The 12,723-nt window shown below is 42.4% G+C and overlaps 3 protein-coding genes across 5 annotated transcripts in view; all 3 read left to right on the top strand.

Annotated features, from left to right (window-relative positions):
- Positions 1-11,256, top strand: part of LOC140799847 (pentatricopeptide repeat-containing protein At4g14050, mitochondrial-like) — a 48,209-nt gene extending 36,953 nt beyond the window's left edge. For 2 of the 3 annotated variants that reach the window (XM_073154346.1, XM_073154345.1), the window contains 3 exons: positions 2-103; positions 355-420; positions 3,993-4,209. The gene's annotated coding sequence lies outside the window, so the exon portion shown is untranslated. Of the gene's footprint in view, position 1; positions 104-354; positions 421-3,992; positions 4,210-11,027 lie in introns of those variants that run through there. The other variant, XM_073154347.1, reaches the window with a different exon arrangement.
- Positions 4,675-5,279, top strand: LOC140800179 (uncharacterized). Its single transcript, XM_073154845.1, has 2 exons — positions 4,675-4,932; positions 5,061-5,279. Exons 1-2 carry the CDS (start codon positions 4,675-4,677, stop codon positions 5,277-5,279), a joined length of 477 nt encoding a protein of 158 aa, XP_073010946.1.
- Positions 7,108-8,443, top strand: LOC140800178 (uncharacterized). The gene is made up of 5 exons (XM_073154844.1): positions 7,108-7,192; positions 7,309-7,441; positions 7,704-7,853; positions 7,990-8,095; positions 8,174-8,443. The coding sequence occupies exons 1-5, from the start codon at positions 7,108-7,110 to the stop codon at positions 8,441-8,443; spliced, it is 744 nt and encodes a 247-aa protein (XP_073010945.1).
- Positions 11,257-12,723: the final 1,467 nt, after the last annotated feature.

The following is a 12,723-nucleotide window of genomic DNA, read 5'->3' as shown; positions in this document are numbered from 1 at the left end:
GGAAGGAGTTGAAGTGCCCGATGACCCTGCGAAGCAAGCGTAGATTCAGAGTTCCGGGAGCAAGAGGACTATAGCTGCGGAGGTTCACAATTTGTCAGAGAAGGTGGGTCTTCAATCTTTGTATTTTTTTTTTGGTTCTTTCTTGATTAGTTCTTTTTCTGAAGTTTGGTTGGGGACCAATATGCAGAGGAGAAATAGGATTAATGAGAAATTGAAACCGTTGCATAATCTGATACCAAATTCTAACAGTGTGGTAGATAATAGTAATTGACTTCTATTCTCATGAAACTTTGTTTTTTCTCTTCTTTATAGTCTTTTTTCTTAAGTTTTGATTCAAATGTTGTTTGCAAGCAGATGGATAAGGCTTTGATGGTTGATGAAGCTATTGAGTATCTCAAGCAGCTACAGCTCCAAATACAGGTCAGTTTCTATCAAGTGCTTATTCAATTTTGTTGATCAACATGTCTGGAACTCAATTTGATCTTCGTCCTTTTCCCCTTTTCCTTGTAACTTTGGTTTGCCAGAGTTTTGAATTATACTCCAACAGCCAACTTTACCAATGTACATATCCAGTAGACATTTCAAATGATTAAGGGCAAGTGACGTACTTCATCAAGCATGCCTCTCTAAACTCAAAATTATGACTGTAGGAATGAAATAGGAATGCTAGAATAAGAATTTTATGTTCTTCTAGCATTTTATTTCATTCCTTGTTATTTGTATGTTTCTCACTAGAGGCTAACCCCCCTTCTGTCTTAGTGGTTAGTTTATAAGGAAGTTTTAACAACGATGACTGTGCTAACTGATATGGGGTGTGCCGGCAGCGTACTGAAACGTGGCATGAGGGGTGCTGCACGACACCCCTCCTACTAGTCATCCGCTTGCTTTTGCTACTTGTTGTCTCAATCATCATCGCCCGCCCGTTATTTTGTGCCCAAGCTCGAGGAAGATGAAGGAGAATGAGCCGTCTCCTCCTCCTTGAGCTAAGGCACCCCAATGCGAGCGGTGTCTTCTTCCTTGAGCTAGGGCACGCAACCAATGAGCAATGGTAAGCAATACGACAAGCGGAGACGGGGAGCACGACGGCAAGCTCGATAGCGAGCGACAAAGGGCGAAGTTGAGTAGTCTCTGTCTCTCCTCCTCTTGTTCGCTCCTATTGTAGCACGAGCAGCAAGTGTCGTGCTAGTTGGTCGTTGGGATTGGCCATGCCATTAGTATGGCCAGCCTTGATTTTCATTTTAGCATCACATGTTTGGTTATTTTTAAGTAGGTTACTCTGTTTTGAAGATTGTCTAAAGTGAGCCCTACATTTGTCATTTAATTAGAAAAGACCCCATTATTTAAGCTGGAGGTTACTAACAGAACAACATCAAGTTGTAAAAATAATGTTATACACTTAAATAGGAAAAATCAATACCTAAACTAATAATGTTATACACTTAAATAGGAAAAACTAATACCTAAACTGTAACACCCTGATATATATATATATATATATATATATATATATATATATATAATAAAAAAATTGCCCACGCACGCGCTGCGTGCATGCGTCCTACCACCATCCTTCTCCTCTCTTTCTTCTTCTTCTTCTTCTTCTTCTTCTCCTGCCATGTGCACGCCACCCAGCCACCCTCCTCTATTTCCCTCCACCCCACCATCTCTCTCTCCCTCTCCTTCTCTCGTGTTGTCGACACCGAAGCCGACGAAGCCAGCCGTGACCCCCTCAGTAACCCCCTACCCCGCCGTTAAATTCCAGTAAATCAATCCATCCCCCTTGCTGTCATCAGAGTCCTCGGCGACCGACGACTTCGCGTCTAGCCGCCGGTCTGAGAGGTCCGGTGGAGGGGGGGAGAGTTCTTTAGATAGGCTTCGGGCCCTTAGTGAAGAAGGGAGGGGATCCACCATGACCGTCGGCCATGAGATGCACCTCGCTGCCCCGTCGATCACCCCGGCCGCGGGGCGAGCTGCTCTCACTCCCTCATAGGCGGGGAGGACAGATAGTGGCTTCGCGAGGGCTTGGGCTACGCCCCGCCGCTGTCGAGCCCTCCTCCCCTCTTTTTCTTTCCCTTTACTTACCCCCTCTCGGCCGTCGTACCTTACCTGGCCGCGTGGTTGCACTGCCGGGACCATCAACCTCGGTGATGGCTGCGTCTCCGTCCTCGATATCCTCCCTTCACTTGGAAGGCGATGATGAAGATGGGTGGGGGGGGTGGGGGGCGGGGTTAAGCAGACCGCAACCCACCAACCAAACCTTTGGTAGGCTGCGGTCAAACTGTAGCCCACTAAACCAAAGGTTAGGTGGGCTGTAGACTGTAGCCCACCAATCAAACCTTTGGTGGGCTACGGTTGGACCCCAACCCACCACAGCTAACCTTGTGGGCTACAGTTGACTGCAGCCCACCAAGGCTTCCCTTGCTCTGTTGGGTTGGGCTTGAGCCCAACCCAACACCCCACCGATGCACCAACCTAGGCCCAATAGGTTATTTGAACCCTATAGCCCTATTTCCCTATCCCCACCTGATTAATTAGCCTAATCACTCCCTAAAGACAAATTCTTATCACCTAAATAGTGTAAATTTTAGGATGACATAGAGCTCCCCTAGGAAACCCTTGACTCATGTAATATGCCTAAACCTAAATTCTCTAATAAGGTAATTGATTCTATTAATTCGCTAACCTTACGTATGGCTTTACTTTAAAATCGACACTACGCGAGGAGGATTTTGGAATTCCAGAGAAGCCCACTAGTTGAGGGGAAACTAGAGTACTATGGAAACCCCTAGTCAAGTAGAGTTTATACAAGTCTTCAATAATATAGTTACTGCTATTATATCTTTCATGATATTGTAGGAATGTTAGTATTAACACATGCATTTAATGTACCATGATATATCTTGACATGTGTAGTTATTGATAGTATACTCATCATGATGTTATGAGAATGTTAATGTTAGCACATGCATTAGTGCAACTATGATCTACATGTATCTTGGTATAAGAAACTTTTGCATAAATATTTGTAGTGAATACAAAATGTAATTACCATGATGACTATGACATGACTTATACGCCCATAGACACTGCACCACTTCCACCTATCATTAGTAGTTAGGTTCTGACTAGGCAGTGCCCCCTACTCGTTCAGCCCGGGGTTAAGGATAGAGTGTATCATATATGACTTATATTATTAGCGGCCTACACCTGAGGTCGGTAGCCTGAGTGGCATTCAAGTAATTATACTGCATAGTCAGAACTAGATTATGATGATAGTAAGAACATGATTGTGAGGCAGAGATATATCTCTAGCGGTACCCAATGACGCAAGGTTAGGGCGTCCACTAATGAGCTGAGGGCTCGTGACTATCCCGTTGAGGGCGGTGATGATTTAGAGATAGTGAGATATGGGCCTACGACGGGGTCCTTAGTTTGATGGCCACAGATAACCGGTCACATGCAGTGTCGCCATGCATATTTGGGTGACATTACCGCTAGATGTATATATATCACTCCTCGATGTATGAGATGATGGATGGTTATGTGATGTATAATTTCTAGAGAATATCTAAATTATGTGGTTAATGGCTCGGTGAGCTATGATAAATCATGATTAATGCCTTGGTGAGCATATAATGACTAAACCTCATTGACTTGCATGAATATGAGGAAAACTACTCTTTTTACTCCTAAGCATAACGTGTAAATACTATGATTGAAATTTGTATAAATAAGTGGTTGTATCAAGCTTTATACTTGTGTAGACTTATCCTAATATGATTAGGAGTTGGCATGTTCAAGGATAGTACCGTGTAGTCTTTATCGGTTGCATTGATTTAGTAACTCATTGTAAGTCATTTAAATAAGCTTATTCTATTATTAGCAACTATAGGTATGCATTGGAATATACATTTGTGATTTCATTGTTATAGATTGTACGAATTCTACTCATTGGGTTGTGTGATCATCATCTCTTGGTGGTATCATTTCAGAGCTAGAGGAAGCAAGTGTGGGTAGCGAGGAGTAGCTGCCTTTACTTCATTTAGTGTTATTTCTATTAGTTATATTGAACCCCTACGAGGGTATTATGATTGGAGTTGTATTTTCGACATTGGAGTTGTATTTTGGATGTGTATCTTTGAAGACTTGTTGTGGCTTGTGGAACTTGTATCCGGACACATATTTGCGTGAAATCATTTTTGGTATGAACCTTTATTTCTACGTGCCTTGTGGAAATATATTACTAACAGGTCACATGTTACACCGCGTGGGGGGATTTACCCACATGGTATACACATGTATTTGGAGGTTTGGGTGTTTCAACTTAGTATCAAAGCCTAGGTTCACCATAAATCTGGTAAGTCTTCCTAGATACTATCCACATGCATAGGAAAGTAATAATACTAATAAATAACTTGGAATAAATGAACATCAAGGACATGTACGGCATTTGGCATACTAGTGAATTGAGAACTAAATTGCGCGAACTTACCAGGAGTGCCACGTAGACATGCTCGGTCTGTGCAGGCGACTGGTCGTGGACGGGCCTCAGCCCCCGTTAATGAAATAGCTGTCGGTACTTCAGCCAACATCGAGGCCCTTGGGCAGCTTGTCAAATAGCAGGAAAAGCTCATTGAAGAATTAGTTTGGGTGCACACGGTAGTTGTATTTGAGATGCACATACCGAGGGTGCCGTCAGAACAAGTTGCTCCAACCGAGCAGACTGGAGGTGGGTATGCCTGGTCGCTGAATCGTTTCATGCAGCTCAACCCTCCTTTGTTCAGTGGCACGACTGACCCCATGGAGGCGAATAGGTGGATAGTGGATGCGAGGAAGATTCTGACTGCTTCTGAGTGCTTAGAGAGTCGTTTGATGACCTTTGCCACTTTCCTTCTCCTCAGAGAGGCAGAAGAGTGGTGGAGGGAACTGAGCGTATGATGCTAGATCGCCTTGCTGGGGTGTACATTACTTGGAAGGCGTTTTCAGATTCTGGTTGATCGAAATATTTTCCTGCATCCCTGCGTTTTGAGCTGATAAGGGAATTTACCCAATTGAGATAGGGAAATATGATAGTGGCACAATATGAGGATAAGCTTAATGCCCTATCCCGTTTTTGCCCCAGAGTCATATCTGATGATGCTGCTAGGGCTAACCACTTCAAGATGGGCCTTCGGATCAAGATCCACAAGCAGGTGAATATGGTGAAGAATCTGACCTATGCGGAGCTGGTGGAGAATGTTGGGATAGCTGAGAGGGACTTACTAGAGGAGCGCTCGTAGCATTAGGAGCGAGTAGCCGGATGTACTAGCCGCTTTGATGGCGTCCGTGTGGAGATCATTTTGGTGGGACCTTCCTGCGACTGAGGTGTCATCCCTATACTGGTAGGCAGACCCTAGTGCTACCATGAGTAGACCCAGCCCTCAGGGTTCAGGCGGGCCTGGTAAGGCTCAACCTTTTGTTAGTGGTGGGAGGTCGGCAGTAGTTTCGAGCAGTTCTGACAGTGGTGGTTTTATACGGCCGTCTACCCTTGAGGGTAGGACCTGTTATACTTGCGGCAAAAAGGGTCACATATCTCGTGATTGCTTCAGTGCTCGCATGACCTACTTCTAATGTGGAGAGTCTGGGCATGTCCGCATGTAGTGTCCATTGTTGGTCAAAGCGCCAGTCACTCCTGCCACACCATCTATATCTAGAGCATCAGAAGCCAATACTACTACGAGTAGGGGTCGCGGTGGCGTGCGATCGGGGCCTTCTAGCAAAGGGTGGGGCGGACGTATCAGCCGAGTTTTTGCTGACCCTACAAGATACTGAAGCGTCCAATAAGGTGGCCACAAGTAACAGAGTAAATTAATCATGTTATTTAAGTTTTACGTATGTTCTACATATGCATGATATTATGTCCTTCCTAACACTGTGCAAATTTGCATAATGTGAAAAATGCATTTTTCCGTTTAATTAAAACTTATATACGCAATGGTAGGTACTATGACCTTATTTGCACACACTACTAGGATTTTGTTTCACCTTGGGGCCACCCACTCTTTTATTTCTACGTCATTCCTGGAATTTGCGGATGTGGCATCGGGATCTCTTGTTGAGCCCTTGGTCATAGCCACCCCACTTGTGACTTTCTGGAAGTTCGCCATGTTTATCGATCTTGCACTTTGACATTTGGCGAGTGGGATTTTAAGGCGGACCTCCTATCTCTTGAGATGCATGACTTTGATATAATCTTAGGGATAGACTGGTTAGTCGCTTACCATGCCAATATTAACTATTACAGTAAAGAGGTTATCTTATAGCTTAATGATGGCATGTAATGTCGATTGTGTAAGGATCGACAGGTGGGTCATTCGTAGTTGGTGGCAATCATGTCCATCGAGTCATCTAGGACCCAAACCATGACCGACTTACTAGTAGTACGGGAGTTCTTAGATATTTTTTCAGAGGATATCTAGAGGCTTACAGGGGAGTTGAGTTCACCATCGATCTGGTTCCGGGGCAGGACCAGTCTCCAAGGCACCTTACCGTATGGCTCCGAAAGAAATGGAAGAAATGAGAGAGCAGATTGATGACTTGCTAAGTAGAGGACTCATCCGGCCTAGCTCATCCCCTTGGGGCACTCCAGTCCTATTTGTAAAAAAAAAAGGATGGTACCTCCGCCTTTGCATTGATTATCGACAATTGAACCAGCTGACTATGAAGAAAAATACCCTTGCCTCGCATTAAGGACCTTTTTGATTAATTGCGTGGGGCGCAAGTCTTCTCTAAGATTGATCTGAGATCTGGGTATCATCAATTGAGAGTTAGGGAAGTGGATGTCCCAAAAACCGCTTTCCGTACTCAGTAAGGGTGTATGAGTTCTTGGTTATGCCTTCCGGCTTGACCAATGCACCAGCTATCTTCATGGACTTGATGAACCGAGTCTTTCGCCCTTTCTTGGATCGGTTCGTAGTGGTCTTCATTGATGATATCTTGATTATTCGGCCTTAAAGCAGGAGCATAAAGAGCATCTTCTGTTGGTGCTACAGGTACTAAGGAGAGAAAAATTATTTGCTAAGTTCTCGAAGTGTGAATTTTGGCTAGAGGAAGTGGTGTTCTTTGGGCATGTGGTCTCAGGAGAGGGCATCCGGGTTGATCAATCCAACATCACAGCCGTTCTCAATTGAGGCAGCCGAGTACCGTCTCGGAGGTTCGTAGTTTCTTGGGTTTGGCCAGCTATTACCGGCGTTTTGTGGAAGGGTTTTCAAAAATTGCCAGTCCTCTTACTAGGCTGACCCGAAAGGATCAGTGTTTTGTATGGGACAGCTGTTTGTGAGGAGAGCTTCCGGGAGCTAAAGAGGAGACTTACATCTGCACCCATCCTTATAGTTCCTCGTAGTGGAGGAGGCTGCCAGGTCTACTGTGATGCTTCGCACTCGGGTTTGGGCTATGTTCTAATGTAGGAGGGTGGAGTTGTTGCTTATGCATCTCGGCAACTCAAGAACCATGAGCGGAACTAACCCTACCCACGACTTGGAGCTAGCAGCGGTAGTGTTCACTTTGAAGATTTGGAGACATTATCTCTACGGGGAGAAGTGCGAGAATTTCACTGACCACAAGAGTTTGAAGTACTTATTCACCCAGAGGGAGTTGAACATGAGATAGCGCAGGTGGCTTGAGCTGGTGAATGATTATGACTGCACTATTAACTACCACCCTAGGAAGGCAAATGTGGTGATTGACACCTTGAGCAGGAAGTCAATGGGAAATTTGGCTAGTTTGATTACTCGGCAACAGGGCATCTTGCGAGATTTGCAGAAGATGGACATGTATATCATAGCTAAAGATGTGGGTGCTGGACTGCTTGCCCTGTTAACTATAAGATCGACTCTAGCGGAGATGATCAGAATTGCATAGGCAAAAGACCCACATTTACTACAGGTCCTCCAACAAGTTCAAGACTTAGGTAAAAAAGGTTTTTGCCTTGATGGAATGAGAATCCTGAAGTTTGGAGATAGATTCTGTGTACCTGATGTGGGTGAACTCCGTTAGGGGAGGAAGCTCACTAGATCCTTACAGTGTACACCCTGGGGAGACAAAGATGTACTATGATGTTCGTAGATACTTTTGGTGGCCATGACTGAAGAAAAGCATTGCAGAATTTGTATCTCGATGCTTGATTTGTTAGTAGGTCAAGATTGAACATCAGAGGCCTGCTGGGACACTCAGACCCTTTCCCATTCCTAAGTGGAAGTGGGAGCATATCACTATGGACTTTGTGGTGGGTTTGTCGAAGACCTTGAAGAAAATTGACTCTATATGGGTAATCGTGGATCGATTGGCCAAGTTAGCTCACTTCTTCCCAGTCAGTATCACTAATTCTATCGATCATCGAGCCACTTTATTCCGGGATGAGATCTTTGCTCGCCATGGGGCACCAGTTTCTATAACTTCCGACTGAGACCCCAGGTTCACCTCTAAGTTGTGGCATTATTTTGCTAAATCACTAGGTACCAAACTACAATTCAGCACTGCCTATCATCCTTAGACCAACGGTCAGTCGGAGCGGACGATCTAGACTTTAGAGGACATGCTACGTGCTTCAATTGCAGACTTTGGACTCAGTTGGGACCGACACCTTCCCCTAATTGAGTTTGCCTATGAGATAATAGTCACCACTCCAGCATTGGGATGCCCCCCTATGAAGCTTTATATGGACGGAAATGTCGGACACCTATCAGTTGGGACGAAGTGGTAGAACGGAAGATAGAGAGCTCAGAGCTAATTCAAGAGACTGTGGATAAGGTGGGAAAGGTGCGAGAACATTTGCGGGTTGCCCAAAGTCGACATAAGAGCTATGCTGACCGTCAACGTCGAGATCTAGAATTTTAGGTCAGGGATAAAGTTTTCCTCAAGATCTCGCCGTGGAAAGGGGTAGTTCAATTTGGAAGGAAGGGCAAACTGAGCCCTCGATATAGGCCCTTATGAGATCTTGGCACGGGTAGGACCGGTTGCTTACCGGGTGGATTTGCCTTCGGAGCTGTCTTAGATTCATAACGTGTTCCATGTGTCAGTATTGAGAAAGTATCTGTATGACCCATCACATGTTTTGAGAGAAGAACCTATCCAGCTGAGGAAGGACTTAACCTACGAGGAGTAACCAATGCGGATTATTGACAAATGTGTGAAGATGCTTCGAAGGAGAGCCGTACCTTTGGTTGAGGTTCTTTGGCGACACCATGGTATAGAGGAAGCTACATGGGAGCCCAAGGTCTCCCTCTTCGATTTCCTCCCCTTCCTTGGAAGGCGATGATGGAGGGGGGTTAAGCTCCCAGCCCGCACCCTAACTTCATGGTGGGCTGCGGTCAGCCCACCAACCAAACCTTTGGCGGGCTGTGGTCTGACCGTAGCCCACTAAACCAAAGGTGGGCTATGGTTGGACCCCAGCCCCACCATAGCTAACCTTGTGGTTGGACCCCAGCCCACCATAGCTGCTGTAGTTGGACTACAACCCACCAACACCCCACCTATGCACCAGCCTAGGCCCAATGGGGTTATTTGGACCCTATAATTCCATTTCCCTATCCCCACTTGATTAATTAGCCTAACCACTTCTCTAAAGATAAATTCTTATCACAATTTTAGGATGACATGGAACTCACAGGGAACCCTTGACTCATGTAATATGCCTAAACCTAAATAAGGTAATTAATTCTATTAATTCGCTAACCTTACGTATAGCTTTACCTGCGTGAATTGTTAGAATTGACATTGCACGAGGAGGATTTTGGGATTCCGGAGGAGCCGGTTGAGGGGAAACTAGAGTACTGTGGAAACCCCCATGTGAGTAGAGTTTATACCAGTCTAGAATAATGTAATTGCTGCTATTATACCTTCCATGATATTGTAGGGATGATAATATTAACACATGCATTTAGTGTACCATGATATATCTTGACATGTGCAGTTATTGATAGTATACTCATCATGATATTATGAGAATGTTAATGTTAGCACATGCATTAGTGTAACTATGATCTACATGTATCTTGGTATAAGAAACTTTTGCATAAATATTTGTAGTGAATACAAAATATAATTACCATGATGACTATGACATGACTTATATGCCCATAGACACTGCACCACTTCCATCTATCATTAGTAGTTAGGTTCTAACTAGGCAGTGCCCCCCTACTCGCTCGCCTGGGGTTAAAGGTAGAGTGTATAATATGACTTATATTATTAGCGGCCTATACCTAAGGTCGGTAGCCTGAGTGGTATTTTAGTAATTATACTATATATTCAGAACTAGCTTATGATGATAGTAAGAACATGATTGTGAGTCAGAGACATATCTCTAGCAGTACCCGACGGCGCAAGGTTAGGGCATCCACTAATGAGCTGAGGGCTCGTGACTATCCCATTGACGGCGGTGATGATTTAGAGATGGTGAGATATGGGCCTACTACCGGGGTCCTTAGTTTGATGGCCACAGATAACCGGTCACATCCAGTGTTGCCATGCATGTTTGGGTGACATTACCGCTAGATGTGTATATATCACTCCTCAATGTATGAGATGATGGATGGTTATGTGATGTATAATTTCTGAATAATATCTAAATTATGTGGTAAATAGCTTGGTGAGCTATGATAAATCATAATTAATGCCTTGGTGAGGATCTAATGACTAAACCTCCTTGACTTGTATGAATATGAGGAAAACTACTCTTTTTACTCCTAAGCATAATATTTAAATGCTATGATTGAGATTTGTATGAATAAGATGTTATATCAAGCTTTATACTTGTGTAGACTTATCCTGATATGATTAGGAGTTGGCATGTTCAAGAATAGTACCGCGTAGTTTTTATCGGTTGCATTAATTTAGTAACTCATTATAAGTTATTTAAATAAGCTTATTCTATTGTTAGCAACTATAGGCATGCATTGGAATATGCACCTGTGATTTCATTGTCATAGATTGTATGAATTCTACTCGCTAAGTTGTGTGTTCACCACCTCTTGGTGGCATCATTTCAGAGCTAGGGGAAGCAGGTGTGGGTAGCGAGGAGTAGCTGCCTTTACTTCATTTAGTGTTATTTCTATTAGTTGTATTGAACCCCTACGAGGGTGTTATGATTGGAGTTGTATTTTCGACATTGGAGTTGTATGTTGGATGTGTATCTTTGAAGGCTTGTTGTGGGCTGTGGAACTTGTATCCGGACTCATATTTGCTTGAGATCGTTTATGGTATGAACCTATATTTCTATGTGCCTTGTGGAAACATATTACTGACATGTCACGTATTACACCGCGTAAGGGAATTTACCTATGCGGTATACACGTGTATTTGGAGGTTTGGGTGTTTCATTTTACTTGCTTATCATTTTTAGTATGCTAAATCCCTTGCACACCATCATCCTGCTACCTAGTAGGCCATCTCCTCGTACTGTTAACTTGTTAATAAACTTATATCACTAATCCCCTTTGAATGTTCAATTTCCTTCGTAGATGCTTTCAATGCGAAACGGCCTATACCTAAATCCCAACTTATTTTTCTAGAGAATTACATCCCTTGTAAGGCTCCCAGATATCTGCAAGACTTGGCATGTATAAGAACAAGTCTAATGAAGAATGTATTATCCCCTCTCATTGCCGAGAGTAAGGTTCCTAGGATCGGATGCTCCAAAAGTGATTCCATCATATTAGTCATATTGTATGTATCTTGTTGCGTGACTTGTGTCTAAGGAGGATAATAACCAGTATATGGATCTTGTGTCTAAGAGTACTAAGGATAATAACTAGCATATGGATCTTGTGATCGCTCCAAACAACAAATATTCGATGTAACATAATTATAAAAAATAACATTTTCATGACGTCGCTAATATGTATATATATCATCAATTTCTCTGTCTTCAATCTTTATGCCTCCTTGACTTTTCTCAGCAAATATAAATGGGACGATCTCACCACCAGGTGTATTATCGGGATTATGATTTGTAACACCCACAACATGCATGTACATAAGATATAATATATCCTAATTTGAGAAAGACGTCTAGGGGATAAGACTACTGACCACCACTACAAATACCAAACAACCACTCGTTCATGTTGCTACGACAATGATCAAGCTTCGATAACTAAATCCACAGGGGTCTTGAACAGGGGTCGGAATCTGAAATTATTTAAGTAATATGATGTTACCCGTTTATCCCATTTAGAATTCATTGGTGCAAAATATAATAAATTATTTGATTTTATTAAATACTTGATATACATTATATATATATATATATATATATAATTTAGATGTCCTTATTCTAATTATATATTAGGCATATAATAATTAACCTTTTTAAGCATTAAAAAATCAGATATATAATAATATAATTAAAATATATGTACATAAAATAACTAACTATAATTCAATTATTTGGCAATTACTACTTTTACTTAACTAGTTACTAATCATACATATAATAATCATTATCCATAAATATAAAGATAATTATTTGAGCTTAGCATTTTATTGCATAGAAAATAATATATAATAATAATAAGGTGCTAGAAACACATTGTATATTCAAATATATTAAATATATGCATATATAAGCATACATAAACATTAATAGAAACTTATATAATTTAATTATTTTTAATAAAACTAACTATATAAAATATAAGATTATTATCAATATGATTACATGTATTAATCTAATAAACAATGGCC

The sequence above is a fragment of the Typha latifolia genome, chromosome 13 (genome assembly GCF_019914945.1).
Source record: "Typha latifolia isolate L0001 chromosome 13, TyphaL0001v2, whole genome shotgun sequence".
Classification (NCBI taxonomy): domain Eukaryota; kingdom Viridiplantae; phylum Streptophyta; class Magnoliopsida; order Poales; family Typhaceae; genus Typha; species Typha latifolia.
This window is presented reverse-complemented; position numbering and strand designations above follow the sequence as displayed.